Raw genomic sequence first — 16,953 nt, forward strand, 5'->3', positions numbered from 1 at the left:
TATATATATTATATATGGAAAGAAAGAAAGGAAGAAAGAAAGAAAGAAAGAAAGAAAGAAAGAAAGTTGTAATTTAAAAAAATATTAATATTCCACAGGGTTACACAGTTGGGTGTGATGAAGGCAGCCCCACACAAAAGATGGCTTTACAATAACATTTAGATATATTAACATTTTGAACTGGTTTGGGTGTACGGGTTCTTATGAGAGAGGCAGCAGTGGATTAAAAGTGGAATGTGTTGTTCTGATTGGTCGGCCGGCTCCTGGCTAAACCCACTCTCTTTCATCCATAAAAGAAAGGGCAGTGAGCCTATGGGAGCGCTCGGCTGTCTCCTCCTACGCCATGCACGAAAGTTGGCCACTTAAACTACTTCCAACCAGCCAGCAGACATTACACTGAATCCAAACTACACCAAGGGAAAAAGAATAACACTGCATTTTATCTACCGCAGATACTTTGGGTGCAAATCATCCATTTTGCAAACTTTCCTTTGTAGAAATTTTTTAAATTTTATTTGATGCTGTCTTTATTCTCTCTCTCTCTCTTTGGCATATCTATCGCAGCAGAGGAAAGCATCACTTTTATTTTTTCCCCCGGTGGAAGAAGGGCTAGTCCAGTTTCTCCGCCTGGGATTGGGATTTGACAGCAGCAGAACATCTTGTTTTCAGCATTTTGATTACATTCCGGGTTTTTTTATTTTATTTTATTTTTTTATTTTTTTGGCTTGGACTTTCTAAGAGTAGCAGTTTCGAGCAGACCCCGGTTTTGTGTTTGTCTGTGTAGCTACAGGATGGCTACTTTACCAGGAACAGTGCCTCGGATGGTGCGCCCTGCGCCAGGCCAGAACTACCCCCGAACCGGCTTCCCCCTGGAAGGTAAGAAAAATGACCAAACGTGTAAAACATCTGAACTCGAGCTGATAAAGATCGTCGGCTGTTCGCTCTGTCAGCTTTCACCGTGGTAGTGACACAGAGCACAGTTTGTTATCGGCGGCATGCTGGGAATAAAAAGATGGGTGGACAAATACGAGCCTCCAGTCAGTGCTGATGAAAGTTAACCCGAAGTCATGGTCAACGGTACTCCAGCCTCATGTTCCTGCGTTGAGTCACTCTGAATTATGCGTTTTGTATGACACTATATTTATTCTATATTGAATGTATTTTCAAACGTATTATCTTTCTTGCTAATGTTGTTTATGGTGGATGAAATATTTGTTATAATGACAAATGCATCCGTTTTTCTTTTGTTTTATTTTTTCACTTCCATTAAAATAAAAAATATTCTAAATTTACTATTAAATGTAGAGTTTCTTTTTAATTTAAGCTACTTTATTGTATATTTTTTAGCATTTTTAGTGCTCTAACTTTTATGGCTGCACACACACGTACACACACAAACACACACACGCAAAGCAATCTAATTGGTAATTTATTTATTTTTTTAACTTCGATGCCCAGCACACTCAAGTCGTCTGAACATATGGCGGGGGAAAGGGAGGGGGGAAACAAAAAAGGAGATCATTTTGTATTTGCATGCATTTATGGAAACAGTTTTCCCCTTACAACCAGTTCGTGCTCAAGTGCTCTGGACTGAAATGTACAAAAACCACGTAGCTCGCAAGTTACTCGAGCTCCGGGATTTGTTCAAGTGTCTGGCTGCTGGAAATGGCAATAATACACACAGCAAAGAGATGGCTCAAAGGATCACATCAATATTTGTACAGCATGACTAGGAATAATCAAGGTGAGAAGTGTCACCCTCTTTAGTGTCTCTTGAATGTGAAATTGGATCCTGAAGTGGCCTTGCAAGCATCCTGTCAGCCAGACTGAGGCTGGACGAATTTGGCACGATGCTTTCTTGAAAATGTATAATATGATAATGTGTGTAAACTGCGTCCCATTAAAAGTCAGGAACATGACAAATATGCAGCTGTTTGGCTATAGTAAAATTTTAGCCTGGTCTACTCTGAAGAGAGCAAAAGCTCCACAGGAAACGTGATGTGTAGTTTGTGTTGTTTGTTGAGACTTTTATTGTTTATTGTTGTGGCGCAGTATCCACGCCTCTGGGCCAGGGTAGGGTGAACCAGCTTGGCGGAGTGTTCATCAACGGGAGGCCCCTGCCAAATCACATCCGACACAAGATAGTGGAGATGGCCCACCACGGCATCCGACCTTGCGTAATCTCGCGACAACTGCGAGTTTCTCACGGTTGTGTCTCCAAGATCCTCTGCCGGTACCAAGAGACCGGCTCGATCCGTCCCGGGGCCATAGGAGGCAGCAAGCCCAGGGTGAGTGGGGGTCCACGGTCCAGGAAATGGGTCACAGTAGCACGAGGATGGGAGAGAGGGTGGGGAGGGGTGGGGAGGTAGAGTGGCAAAAGGCGCATGACATCTGAGTGAACTCAAATCTGATGTTTGTGTTGTTATTGCAGATGAAGTGCAATATTATAATGATAATTTTCTCAAGGTGGGTAACACACCTGTAACATTTTATAGGGTTCATGAAGATCTAAAATAAATACAAATATTAATTTTAAAATGACACAAAATAAAAGCTAAAAGAAAATTGAGAACCAAACATTTACTTTTTTTATAATGATATAATTATATTATATTGATTAACCACAATATATTTGTGGTGTATTTTATACCTTTTTCTTTTTTTATATTTGGTTATTAGCTTTATAAAATTGTGAATAGGGTGACGTAAAAATGTCTCACTGATTAGCCAGTTTTCTGTTTCTTTGCCTGCATGAGCCTATATCCCGACTAAAAAATAATCCTACATTTTAAAATTATTAATAATATAATTCAGAGTTATTTAGCATAATTTAGAGTCTCGTTTTAGATTTCGTTCGTATTATATTTTCGTTGATCTTTCGTGGACTAAAACAAAAATATCACATCTCGGTTAAAACTGAAATTCCTTCTTTTCCCCTCTTTTGTCTTCCCCCTCTCCTTTTTACACCTTTTCAAACCTAAAGCAGGTGGCAACGCCTGACGTGGAGAAGCGGATCGAAGAGTACAAGAGAGAAAACCCGGGCATGTTCAGCTGGGAGATCCGGGATAAGCTGCTGAAGGACGGGGTGTGCGACAGAAGCACAGTTCCTTCAGGTGAGGCTTCATCTGGTAAGCTGCACTTTTTTTTCCCTACTACCAGCGAACACTGCAGCATCACTTCTGAATGAACATCACTTTGAATCCCACGTTTTAAGCTTCAGTTACTGATAATAAAGGGCACACCTTCAGCTGTTTGACCCAGAAAAAAACTCATCCCGTTGAAATGTGGCTTCAGTGCTCCATAGTGAATTCCCATCATTGTATTACAGTGTAATTTTACTTACCTTTAATACAGAAAAACACATTTAAAATATTTTCCTAGCGCTTCTGCTGCTTCATGTAAAACTTTTTATTTTATTTTTTTTATTTTTTTTTTATTTTTTTTTTTGCTGTGCTATTTTTGTGTGGTATAGCCTTCTAAAAATGTATGATAGGATTACTATGGTTCTTTTATGGGTTTTAGGGCTAATCACCCGTTTACCTTTTTGTTGCCATTAGTGAGCTCCATCAGCCGCGTTTTGAGGGCCCGATTTGGCAAAAAAGATGACGAGGATGACTGTGATAAGAAGGATGAAGATGGAGAAAAGAAAACAAAGCATAGCATCGATGGCATCCTCGGTGATAAATGTAAGTTAACAGCAGAAAATATATGGCCCTTTTGTATATGTCTGAAATAAGAAATTATTATTATTATTATTATTATTATTAGTTAGAGTAAATTTCAACCTTGTAATCAGGAAGCAAGTGTTTTAAATAGACTTCCTACTTCACGTCCTCTTGGGAAATTGTCCCACACCCGAGCTGCAGCTAAACGGAGTGAATTTATTCCTGCTTTTAACTCCGAGCCAGCAGTTGTTCATTCACTCAATTATTTATGAGAGCCTTGGCAGAAGGTATTTAACTGCAGAAAATTAATTTGTGTAGCAAATTCCTCCTCATTCATTCACTCATTTAACGACCTCTAAACGACAGCTGACAGTTGACCCATTTCACAATCGATGTCAGTTCACCGACATTTCACCACTTGTCAGTTAAAGTGGAAATCAGTGTTCATATTATTATTTGCTCTGATGCTGCTAGGAGGGGAAATAAAGCGATGCAGGTATTTGCTGTCAGCGCCTTCCGTACTTATGAGGCACTTCGAAGGGTTTTGGGTATATCCTGTTATATGGGATACGTTCGTTTTTGTAGCTTGTTTTATGTATATTAATTATGAAATTGTTAGACCATGGAATCATGGGGAAATTTCTTTTAATTTCAGGTATTTTTTTTAACATGATCTTCTGATTTTATCATATTTTATTTTTTTTCTATTATTTCTTTACGCTTGGCTATGAAAGCGGGAGAAATGCACAGTGTCGTCTGAATGGGTTTAAATAGATTTTTTTTATCACAAAAGAAAAAGAAAAAAAGGGACGGCCAAGAAGAATTTTTCAAACTTGAAGATGAACTTTACGAGCAAAAAAACCCCTCCCCTCTATTGATGCGGTTTATAAAGTGAAGGGTCCGATGTACAAAAGCAAATCCTGGAAAGCAGGGCAGCGAAAAGGAGAGTATGGGTCCGTCCATTCTTATTCAAAAACCTGGTTTAAAAAAAAGAGAGAGAGAGAGAGAGAGAAAACTTTGGACAAAGGGCAAGAAGAGACATAAAAGGAGATGAATTATTCAGTACGCCCCGCTGGTAGATAGTTTTGTAATTTTATATAATGGTCCGTTGGAGAAGAATCAAGTGATAGCGTGAAAACGGTCTCTTTTTCTTTCACACCACGCGCTAATGTTAGGGAAAAAAACGACCGTTTTCTTGCAAAAATGTCCAATGTCCATATAGATGAGCCGCAAACCGTGCAGTCTCAAAATGACCATAATAATAATTTTTATTATCATTATAACAATAACAAAAAAATTGCGCACAACTGATGCGCACGTTTGCATTTTGAAGTTCTTACCTGCAAAATCCTCGCGTAATTATTGACTATTTACTTTTTTCTTTTTTTTTTTGATGGTGCACAATATAGACATAATTCTCCTGCTTCTATTTTTTTCTCCTTACCGCTGCTCGTGTTTTAAATTGGGGTTGATTTACGTTGCTATAAAAAGAGACGCACCCTCTGCGTAATGCAGTTTAGACTACCAGCAACCGGATGGCATTTAATAATGTTAATACTTATTAGAGTAAGCACTGGAAACGATGGTTGCTGAATAGGTGGCTGTGTTCGTGCCGGGTGTAATAGCTCGCAGGCATGGTAAGAAATGTATTTATCCCCAATCAGCCCCTCACTCTCCGAGTTTGAAGCACAGCCCTTATGTGGAGAGGGGTTTTAAAGCAGATTAAATAGAGCCTTTTATTTCTTTTCACTTTCATCTCAGAGCGGAGCTCACAGTGGCTCGCCCTGGGCACAAAATTCATGAGATTTTTTTTATTCGTTTACTTATCCAGATTTTAAGACTTTATTTATTTATCTATTTGTTTATTAGGTCTGCGCATTTGATTTTCTCAGAGGTTACATCACGGATTTATCCCAGCTTTAATCTAGCTTTATTAAACGTGTATTTAAAGTCCTAACCACATTACAATAATGTAGATTTTATTTGCTGCATGAAGACAGCTGTTTGTTTGTTTTCACAAGGTTGTAGTGGAAAATAAACCAATCAAAACTCAGCGCATAACCACCGGAAAAGTCTCGCTTTTAGGGCCTTTTTTCGTTGATAACTGTTTGGAGTGGTGATCCTGGTCCATCCCACAATTTGTGCAGAAACAAATTTCCAGTCCAAGGTGCGCACTTCAGTTGTCACGCACGGCTATTAAAATCAGTCCCAGGGTTTTAATTGCGCGCAAGAAGGTGCTTAAAGACCGCTGTGCGCAAACGTGGGCATCGTTATGTTTTGCGCCGCCCCGGTGAGAATCAGAAGGCGAATCAGCTGCCTGGCGTCAATCTGCCACACTGATGCATCCAAACTGACCGTTAGATGCGCTGCAGACACGCGATGGACATTTCAGCAAATCGCAGGATTACCTGAGGTCCTCGGTGTAATTAAACAGATGTCAGAAGGGATTATTTCAAGGCAGTGGGGAGGGAAAGTGACAGAGCAGAGGAGAGGTGTGAGGAAGCCAGACCAGCCCAAACAGCCAGGTGGGACTGGGAAAGAGGAGGCTCTAACTGTTACTATAGATCCATATTCAGTGAAATACAATTTGGAATCCAGTGAATGTGAGTCGCATACTGCATTACTTCAAAAGTATGTGGATCGTATTGTCTCTTTTCCATTTCAGCTTCAGTTATAAGTCGGCATGTTTCATTAATTACGACGGAAACATGTTTTCTTCAGGTTTACCCCTCAGTGCCAGGTACCCTGCATGTGATCTGCTACAGAAACAAACAAACAACAAGGGGAAAAAATAGTTTCTGCCTGCATGGTGGTGAAAATGTGAAAAGCTGCCCTCTCTGCGCTTTCCACATCACAAACGCACGTGTGTGTGCGCGCGCACAGGGAAGCGCGCCCTCGTGCACGCACACCCAGTCTCTAAGTGTATGGTAATATAATGTAGCTATATTTCGGGTCTAAAGCCGTGCTGAATGAGAAGGACAGGGGAATGAAGCGAGAGACCACTTCAAACAAATCCATCTGGAACAGTGTGTGAGAGAGATTCAGTGAAAGTATGGGGAAGTTATTTAGCTATTAATAACGTTTTTTCCTCAGGCATTGAGAGTGACTCCATCTGCACTTTCTCGCAGCTATTTGGCTGGGTGGAAATTGAGGGAGACCCAAATGTTGGGCAGAGATAACATACCCATCATAGCCCAGACCCTGCGCTGTGCTTCACTGCATTAAACTCGGATTAACCTCCCCTGTCCCCGCAGCCACTCAAGCCACATTTCACTGGAATTTACATCGGTAGGCCTACATCTCTTATAAAGGGGGCAGGAGCTGAAAGACATGACATCGTCGATATTATTATTATTAGTAGTAGTAGTAGTAGTATCATCATCATTATTATTATTATTATTATTATTATTATTATTATTATTTCCAGTACAAAAATAAAAGTAATGATATTTCAATTTCATTTTTCCCTTTTTAGCTTAATAAAAGAAAAGGTAAGAAAACAAATGTCATAAAGAGTAATTATTTTGACAATAATTAACACACGCTGTATCAGTTTTATTGGGTAATTTTAACATTTCTTTAGAAAATATACATTGTCAATTGTTTTTAAGATGTCCGGACACCCGGACATCTCTGGGGGGGGGGGGGGGGGGGGGGGGTGTTGTTTTTGTTTTGTTTGTTTTTTACACAAAAAGAAAATTCAAAAATACACATAAGTACCTTTTTAACCTTTCATTCGAGACTGTAGTGGTCCAAATAGTGGTAGGTTAACAGGTTTCAGTGACTGTTTATAAACTATAACAATAATAATAATAATAATAATAATAATAATAATAATAATAATAATATCGACACCTTAGATAGATGAACGATGAGCACATTTAGCCCATAGCTTGGTCATGAGGTAAATCCATTATTGTTAACGATGTCTCGCCGTCATTTTGTCATTAGTGTGACAAATTTCCATTTCGGCATCAGCAATGTGCTAAAATTGTAGATTTAGAAATTAAAATTAACAGCGTACAAAAAAAGAGAAACATTTCCGCATTTCCGCCACTATTTCAATGCACTCCCCACCCCTCCCTTCTTTAAAAAAAAACAAAAAAAAACCAGCCTTTTTTCATTCAAAGATTATGGTGTAATTTGTTATTTAATGACATATCGCGAGACTTGATGACAGGCGCTACAAACACTGTTACAAATTGGTCTATTGGTTCCAGCGAGGTAACGTGAGCAAACCGTGCAACATAATAACAGCAAACTGCGCTGCGTATGAGCGGATATTTGAGCGCTGCATCATTTTTTTTAGGGGAGTTCAGTTTAAGCTTGTAGGCCTACCAAACCGGCGAGACATTTCGGTGTCAGGAGCTTTAAGTGTCCAAAGCATTAGGCTGCAAATAAGAAAAAAAAAATCGAGTAGGCTTAAATTCATTCTCTGCTGACATTTGACTTTGATCACATGAGAAATATTCATGGAAGCACAAACACTAGCTCTGTCACCATTATCCAAGCTGACAGTGATACCTCTCAAGGCTGTCTATTAATTAAAGTGGCGCTTACCATGTGGGACGACTTCCTATCTGGGTACAAAAATGGTTTTTCCATCTCTTGTGGGGCTCTTGAAAAGGGGCAATCTTTCCTCTCCAGCTTCTTGTGGGAAATTTAAAAGTGTACAGAGGAAGACATGGGGATTTCTAGCTCATTTATAAAGACGAGTTTATAATCCTTTCCTGCTTAATAACTTAAAAGGATTCAATTTCTCCCCTCATTTATGGGGTTATGATCACACATTGTTAGGCGCAGATAGCAGCATTTCAAGGTTAACATTTCCTGCTCGAAAATATCAGAATATAAGCTGTAAGCCCATAGGTGCCCTTTGTTTAGCCCGCAATTTCCCCCGCAAATGCTGATAGGCCCATTTTAGATGTTGTTACTATTAATGTGATAACAACGAGGAAGCCGAGGAAGACCAATTCGATAAGATGCCTCTATGCCACAGAGCATTTTTTTTAAATGATATGATATTTAATTATAGCATATAATTTCACCATCGAGAATTAAATTCAGTAGGCTTACGCTGACTCTGAGGATTGAATGTCTGGTTGGGGGTCTCGAGCCATTCGAGACAAATTAAAGAGGAAGCGTTGCCCTCCAGGTATCCTGTCACAACAGTAGGGTGCTTCAGCGCGTCTCTCATTTCTGTCTGTGTTTTATTCCGCCAATTTTCACTATGGGGCTCCGAGAACCTGCGCAGTGCCCGCGGGGCTGTGGTCCAAAATAAATAGAGTCTCAATTTTTCATCATCTCCTTTTGCTCAAGTTTTCCTCCTTTCTCTTCCTCTCTCTTGTCCTCATTTCCTTTACCCCCCCCCCCCCCCTCCCCTCTCTCTGTCGCTCTCACACACACGTACCACGTGCATCACACGGTCACGTCAACAGGTGGAGGTGTTTAAAAACTCCGAGGAAGAATTTTCAGTCATTCATTCGTTCATTCGTACAGCTTCGGGGTTTCTTTTTGATGCACTTGACTTCATTTTTTGATTGTGGTTTAATAATTTTTCTTAGCTCAAACGGATGCAGGTTTAGAGCAGGTTTTAAACAACTGTCGTCGTTTTAAAATGTCAATTTGCCCGAACTTTATATAATAATAATGCAGGAGTGATGGATTTCATGACATTTGAGGCGCTTTAGGGTTACGTTGTGGTATTTTCACGGAAACAACTGCAAAAAAAGCGCACTTTTTAAAAATTACCCTTTTAGAATGTGACAAATTTCACCGACTAGTTATTATTATTATTATTATTATTATTATTATTATTATTATTATTATTATTATTACATTGAAAGTATCGTTGCTGTCAGCAGCAGCCCGCCTGACATCGCCTCAAAAACATTTACATTTCCACTTTAGGGGCTTGACGTATTCTCCAAATTGCCAGCGCTTTGTTAGCATTAATGTTTAATTGGCTGGAAGAAGATGAATGAGGCTGACAGGAATCAGCTGTCCGCAGAGTCCCCTGTGAGTCTGACTCGGAAATCATAACCTGACCAGCTTTTCCTCCTCTGAAACCAGCTCGTTGAACTTGTCACATCTAATTAGGGTGTTAAAACGCACCGAGAGCATCGGTGGGAAACAGTAGGTGGTTGGTCTGGGGCAGCCAATAAGGCCTTTTTGGGTCAGATGGTGGGAGGGGGAGGAGGGGTGGGCAGCGTGGTTGGATGGTGATGTTGCTGAATTGGACCGCTGCGGGCTTTTATTTCTAAGCAGCACCCCCTTTTTTTCCGCTATTACTTCAATTATGGCCATCCAGCGGGCTAAACAGGCCAGCGTGCATGGACTCTAGCCTTGTTTTAATTAGGTATGAAATTAATTAGAGCAGACATCTATTAAAGACTTTTAAGTTTGGCTAATTTTTTTTCGACAGAGTTTAAAGGTATAACAGTGGATTAATGGCTTACACCCAAAATTACATTTTATTGCATCCCATAATTTCTGTGCTGGCTGTCTAACAGGTGTCAGGCAAATTTAGAGATACTGAAAGTTAATTAATATTTTTTGATGGAGTTAAATGCGCTGTTTGTAAAAATACGGACGTGCATTTAAAGCTTAAAGCGGAGTTTCTCATTTCTTTAAAAAAGAATGTAGCACAATTTTTGCCCTTTCAAGAGCGCACACACATATACTCTTTACATATAACATTTTATCTTATTGTGTTGTTGGAGCTGACTGGCCTCTAGTTCTGTGCAAATGTAAAAATGCAATTGTCTTCCACCTCCATTCTAAGAGACTGCATTTTCTTTCTTTTTTTTAAAAAAAAAATCTTTTTTTTTTCTTGTATTGGTTAAAAAAAGCTCTGTGATGTCTGACAGCCTACTCTCACCATTGTTAAATGAACAGCCACTAGAAAAGGAAGAGAGAAAGAAGAGGGAGGAGAAAAGGCCCGTCTGTTATTTTCTGTCTTGAGACTTGCTGCATAGGCTATTCAGCCAAGTTGATGAACTCCTCCAAAAAGTTTATTAAGGGGCTGAAAACAATAAGAACTAAAGCCTTTGGGTGCCTGGGCAGACAGTTTATAAACTAGCTGCTATTGTGCCTCAAAGGCAGATGCATGAATACTTTTGAATAGGGGCCTTCAAACTGACACGATCAGGCTGGACAGCAGCAGTTTTAAAGGGAGACAGGGTGCTTCTGCTGCAGCTCAGATCTCTGCCTTTTTTTGCATTAATGTACATCTGCAAAGGAAGGGGGGAGGAGGAGGAGCTGGGCACTGTCTGTCATAGCCAATGGTTTTCTCTGTGTCTTTGTATAATATGTGTGTGTGGGTTGTTTTTTTTTTAAGAACACACACACACACACACACACATATATATATATATATATGGAAATACCTATTAACATATTCTTAGATTCCCTGAATCCAATTTCAATAGGAACAAAAGTATATTACAAAGCATATCATGTGTATTTATGTTCAAAGAGTACGTTTTTTCTTTTAGTACTAATGCTGTATTTTTTGGGCAGAAAATGCATAAACTGAGACAATTTCAGACAAAAAGCTTCTGACCAACAATGCACCGCAAAAAAAAGGGGCACAAAAACACAAGGCAGAAATCTGTTCAGTGCCTTAGCAGGCTGACGTGGATTCACCGTTGATATATATTTTTTTTGAATGGGGCACAGTGGTTACGCACACTCAAGAAGATACATTATTCCCTTCCTTTTCAGTAAACAATAGACTGTCACTCTTTATCCTTCTTCCCTCCTCTGTCCCTCCCTCCTCAGCTTTCTCTTTTAGCCCTCTTAGTCTCTGGCTCTGTGCCTCACAACATCAGAGGGAGTCCAGTGATTTGTGACCCCAGCAACCCACACTTAATCTCGCTAAAGAGGGGGAGCATCCAGTTTACAGCTTGGCGGGCCCCAAATAGACCAAGCCTGCTCTGGCAGGTGTCAACATTAGCAAACAATTGGTCCCCAGTCCCATGCCCCATACCCCAGTGCAACACTGAACCTAAACTATTTGGGGCTCTCTGAAAGGAGCCACATAATAGGGAATGTGGAGGGGAGGAGAGGAGGGGGAGGACAAGGGAGAGATTACACTCTCAGACAGCTATTAGCAGGGATGAGGCTTTTCTAAACAAACAAAAAAAAAAAGAAGAAGAAGATCAATACTGTGTTAGTTTACCAAGTGGAGTCATCTTTGTGGCTTTGGAGTATTTATTTTCTGCTCCATTGTTTTTCTCGACTTCTCAAACGTCTGTGGGCCATATTGGCAATCCAATTAAGTTTGGCAGGGGGTCCCTAGGAGGCCTATTTCTTCTCGCGGGCAGTTGTGTGTTTGCAGTGGGCAGCTCATTCAGAGATTTGGTGTTGTAATGAATCCTGAATGGTGAGTATTACCTTCCATAGTGGACAATGACTGGGCTGTCCAGAGGGAAAACAACACTCAGGGATGACAGAGCTGTGTTTAGCCCTGTGGGATTGCAGTACTCTACTTCATTAGACAGGAGTGTCTTTGCGAGGAGAGCAGAGGAAATGGGAAGGGAATGAGTTGACATGTGGACTGCTGCTAGTGTTGAGTGGGTATGTGTCCTGACAAGAGGGCCAATGTTTTTTTTATAAAGGCTATTTATTTATCTTTCAGTGCTGATTCGTAGCCATGCCACAAGGAGAGACAAGTGTTCTCAGCAGGGGAGATTCGTTTCAAAGGTTTTAATGGGAAAACCTATGGTATTTGTTATGGGAGAGAAATCTCATTTAATTGCTTTGAGATGTGCTGTTGGTGTCTTTCCACCTGGCCTCCAGAAAAAAAAGAAAGAAAGAAAAAGAATAAAAACACTGGTTGGTGCAGTTGTTTTTTTTACACATCGCTGGAGAAGCTGGTGTCATTTCAGTACCATAAACAAGGGTAGTGAACAGTAAAGTCACCGTGAGCGTTAATGGCATCTGGACATCACGCCACTTACAGGACAAAAAAGAGCTCCAAACGTCACAAGCAAACACTGATGTTATTGTAAATTTCTCCTGCAGGTAAAAAAAAAATGTGTTTTTGTTTTGTCTCGGCAGGGTGACTGCCAAAGGGGACAGATAGTTTATTGTCATTCCAGCTCTAGGCACTACATAATTAACCATGTAATTTCATAAATTGTAGTCAGTTTGCTTAATAAGTTATCTACCAGACAACATAAATGTTGTAACTGGCTCACAGATAATGTCGCTAAATGACAAAGGCCTTTGAAATCGTGGAAGTTTCACCGGTAATTGTGCATTATACTTACGCAGGAAATATCAGTCAGCAGATGGAATGCTTTGCTTAGAGTTTGAGCCATTTTAAAAATGAAACTGTTGCCGTTTCCTTTGTGTTAGCTTTTCAAGCCTGAGAAAGCCATTTTCTGTGGCGTTTTTACAGGTGTTAGACACACACTGCAATTATAGTGACATTTTTACATAGCTTTACCTTTATTTTGCCCATTGTGTTTTAGAAATATTTATTATAAGGATTGAATATAATTTAAAAAGCTTTAAAAAATCATGTTTTGGCAGCATTTTAATTTTATGTTAGGCCACTTTTCTGTGAGGAACTCAGAACAAAAAACTCTGTTTTCCGCTTGAATTTTCTGCCTGTCTGAAGTAGAAATTTTAAGATGAACGGTGCAATAATAAGCAGGACCTTTGGCAGAAATAGATCTTTGTCTGGGTGATTAAGCCATTGTCATTGTGCTAAACAATGAAGGATCGCAAACATGAGTGTTCAGTACATCAGGACATCTCGGACTTTATTATATCCATGTAAAATTGTGCACTGGATGAGCAGGTTGGAGCCACATAATTTACTGAAAGAAATGTAGTTTCCTCCAATTCACCTTGCCAGCTAAGGTTGTCAAACTCTGACAGCTGGCACGGATCGGGGACAGTGTTTCGCATTATGGCCATCCACTGGTTACCATGGAGCTGCATTAGAAAAGACAAAAAGCATTTCTGGCTAATTTTATTACAATGCAGGAATAGCCCACATAATGTGCAACAGTAATTATGTTTAGCACAGTGCACCCGCGCTCTCCCTCAGTGATGAATGAGAAGCATTGACCATGGTCTGCTAGTTTAAAAATCGCCATTAGCCTATGCTACTTAGGGCCAGAACATTTCACATTTTATGCTCTTGATGTGCTTCGCCACTGAAATATTCATTTGTTTTAATTGTGCATGTTTTTTTTTTCATAACCACAAAGACAATAAGCATGTTCCCTAAGTGTTGCAAATCAGAAATGTGTTTTTTTTCCTACTAAGTTAAACTGTGAAAGCAGTTGTCCAAACAGTGGGGTGGAGCTCCTGTCCTAGCCGTCAAAATAACAACTTCAAATGTTGTCCCCTATTTTCAACTAATGGGCTTATTTCTGCATCGTCAGTCATTCTCTCCTTGGGGAATATGTAGTCTCAGTATAAAAAGCTTTTCTACTGTGCACATTACAACCCCTCAATATGGCGGGCTCTCGGAAATTAATGCCAAGCACTGTAATGCTTTACTGTGGCCAGAGAATAAGCTCTCTACAGGAAATATTCATTAAGTTCTTGTATATAAAGGAGCTCTTTGGTAACGGTTTGTTTATTTGCAGCCTGCTAAATGTTAGTGGAGAACAGCACGACTGCCTTTTTAATAATATATTCTCCAAGGTTTTTGGATCAAACAGCTTTTTATTAGTTTTCACTCTAAAATAATATTTAAATTCTACATCAGCAGCCAGACAGGCATTATAAAGTGCAATACAGTCATTTGAAATGTAGATGTTCCTGTGGCAATATAACAACTTTTATTTTCTTTTTGAAATATTCTTTGAGCTTTTGTTAAAGTTTCCATCCTCCGCTCTTTCACCAACTCTTCTTTCCTTCCTCATGTCCTCTGTGCCACACAAACTTTTCCGCAATATTTGCTCCCCATCCTTGTCCAGAAAATTAGGAAACTTCCCTTGGGCGCATAAAAATGTCCGCTGTGCATTCCTATACTGTACCCAGTAATCTCTCTTTGGCTTTGTTGAGAAAATGATTTGTTCCTCCAGGAGACCTCGGCTCATAGCCCTGAGACGTAACTGTTTGATTTCGTGCGTAGGTTTTTTTTTTTTTCGAGCTTTTTGCTGGGGGAATGGGGCTCTGGCTCTAGTGCCATTTGGCTGAGACCCCCATGGGCGCCTCTTTTTTTACGTTCTTGTGCTCTCGTTTAATTTCATTACTTTTGCTGTGACCTCAATTAGTAAAGACTTGAGATCAGGCGGTGACATTCTGCTCGACAGAAAAGAAAATCTGGTGCAAAGCTCAGTTTTAGTGGGCTAGGGAGAGGTGGCAGGAGCCCGGGTTCACATTTTGTCTGCTTAAAGTCTTTAAGGGTCCACGTGGCTCTGTAATCTGACTTTTTTCCTTAAAAGTGACACAGGAGGAAAAATAATGAAAATTTTGAAAATAAGCAAATGCATTTGGATGTGTGAATAAGGAAAACTTACTACTCACAGTGTTTAAAGCACATTTTCCCAAAAAAATTAGACATTAAAAGGGTTACTAAAGAAGAATTTATCTGTTATAAGACACATAGTACTTTCCTGTTGTGGAAACAGAATGTCTTAAAGTCATAAGCAAACATTTATATTGTAGCTAATATCCAAGTTTTAGTCAGCAGTATATTAAAGAAAAAGAATCCCACCCTTCAAGCCCTTCACGCTTTCACACTCAGGCAGCGCAGAGGCATGGGGAGTCAATATGTCAGCGTTTATGGATGCCCTGCAGAGCTGCACAAGGCTGTCAGGCCCCTATTCATGCTCTAATGGCCCCCTGAGGAGCTCGTCTCTCCGGGCTGAAAAGGCCGGGAGGCCCAGTGGACGCCCTGTTGTTGAAGGTGAGCATGCGCTCTCATGGACGCGCTGCGCCTTCATCCATATGACAAGAGCCATAAAAGAGCATCGCTCTCGCTACTTCTCCCTCTCTGTCTCCTCTGCTTTCTCTTTTGCCCCCTCCCCCCTCTTCCCCCCCTCTCTGCCCACCTCTAAAAGAGAGAAGGGGGCTAATTGTTTGTTGTGGGAGCCAAAGATTATAGAGCCTCCATCTTTCTTCCTCCTTTGCCTTTTTCTCCTCTTCTTTTTTTCAAGCGCCTCCTAAAGAGCGTGATTCTGTCAGAGAGACAAGAGGAGAAGTTTGGGAATTTTCCTGAGGAATGCCAACGTAAGAGAGCCTAAATCTCCTGACAGTGACAGGAGGAGATTTTGCGTTTGGCAGCAACAACGGGACAGTCTTCGGGTTCACTTGAAGTTTTCATAAAGTAATAGATAACTTTATGGAACGTTATAGATCTTAGAGCTCTGTTTCCAGTCTCACTTTGCTATCTTACCACTTGAGAGTAGATTTTGGGGCAAGTGCCAATGGGCCTCAGCCACTTGCTGCAAACTAGTAATCGGTATGATACGCATGAGACAAAACGGAAACCGCTGATATCTGTCCATAAAGGTGATCTGAGAATGATTTTATTTTAGGTATCTGGTGGATTTTCATGTCCTTATGTATACTTACACATCTTATCCAGATTCAGTTTTACCTAAATGTCAAAATACTGCCCAGAGAAGGTCCTTGCCAACAAGGAGAAAATGTTGATCTGACTATTTTATTACCTTACAAACGAGTAAACTCGAGCTGTTCCGAGGTTATGCGTTGCTTTCAGAGTTTTGAATTTGTTTTTCACATGCAGGGAGATAACTACAGGGGGAAAAAAGATTATTCATAGAGCGTCTGTCTATAAACCATTCTGGTTATCGCTGTCGTCTATCTTGTATTCACACGAGGTTCCTATCTCAGATACATCCTGCGGTAAATGCCTTGAATCATGTGCCTCCTTTAGCTTGGCAACCCCTTTAGGATGAACAGGCAAGTGCATTAAGCAGAGATGCCGCACCATTCTCCAAAAAATGCAAATTGGGAAGTTGTTAGTTATTTGATGTTGCTGCACGATCCACCCCCCGCCCCCGAAACATCCCTCCACTCCAGTGTTGGTGGTTGAATCGCATGCAGTCCTGAGGACAGGCAGGGCTGTTTATATGCAGGCCTGGAGCAGCAAAGACAGCACAGAGACAGATGCATGTCAGAGATAGCAGATCCCATCTCAGGCAGATGCCTCTTATCACAGGCCTGTTTGCATAATTAGGCCTTTTGATATTCACCCCCTCTGACTGACAAAAAGTATAATTGCAGTATCAAGTACGACAAAAGGTAGGCACAAAATAAACAAGTCAACATAAATAGGGAGAAAAGATGCGGT

The 16,953-nt window shown here is 40.4% G+C and overlaps 1 protein-coding gene across 3 annotated transcripts in view; it reads left to right on the forward strand.

Annotated features, from left to right (window-relative positions):
• The first annotated feature begins 791 nt into the window (after nt 1–791).
• Nucleotides 792–16,953, forward strand: part of pax7a (paired box 7a) — a 40,762-nt gene continuing 24,600 nt past the window's right edge. For 2 of the 3 annotated variants that reach the window (XM_063472998.1, XM_063473000.1), the window contains exons 1-4: nt 792–876; nt 2,053–2,288; nt 2,984–3,113; nt 3,558–3,686. In XM_063472998.1, the coding sequence (XP_063329068.1) occupies nt 792–876; nt 2,053–2,288; nt 2,984–3,113; nt 3,558–3,686 (580 nt within the window). Of the gene's footprint in view, nt 877–2,052; nt 2,289–2,983; nt 3,129–3,557; nt 3,687–16,953 lie in introns of all 3 variants that reach the window. The other variant, XM_063472997.1, reaches the window with a different exon arrangement.

Source organism: Pelmatolapia mariae, linkage group LG5 (genome assembly GCF_036321145.2).
Source record: "Pelmatolapia mariae isolate MD_Pm_ZW linkage group LG5, Pm_UMD_F_2, whole genome shotgun sequence".
Taxonomy (NCBI): domain Eukaryota; kingdom Metazoa; phylum Chordata; class Actinopteri; order Cichliformes; family Cichlidae; genus Pelmatolapia; species Pelmatolapia mariae.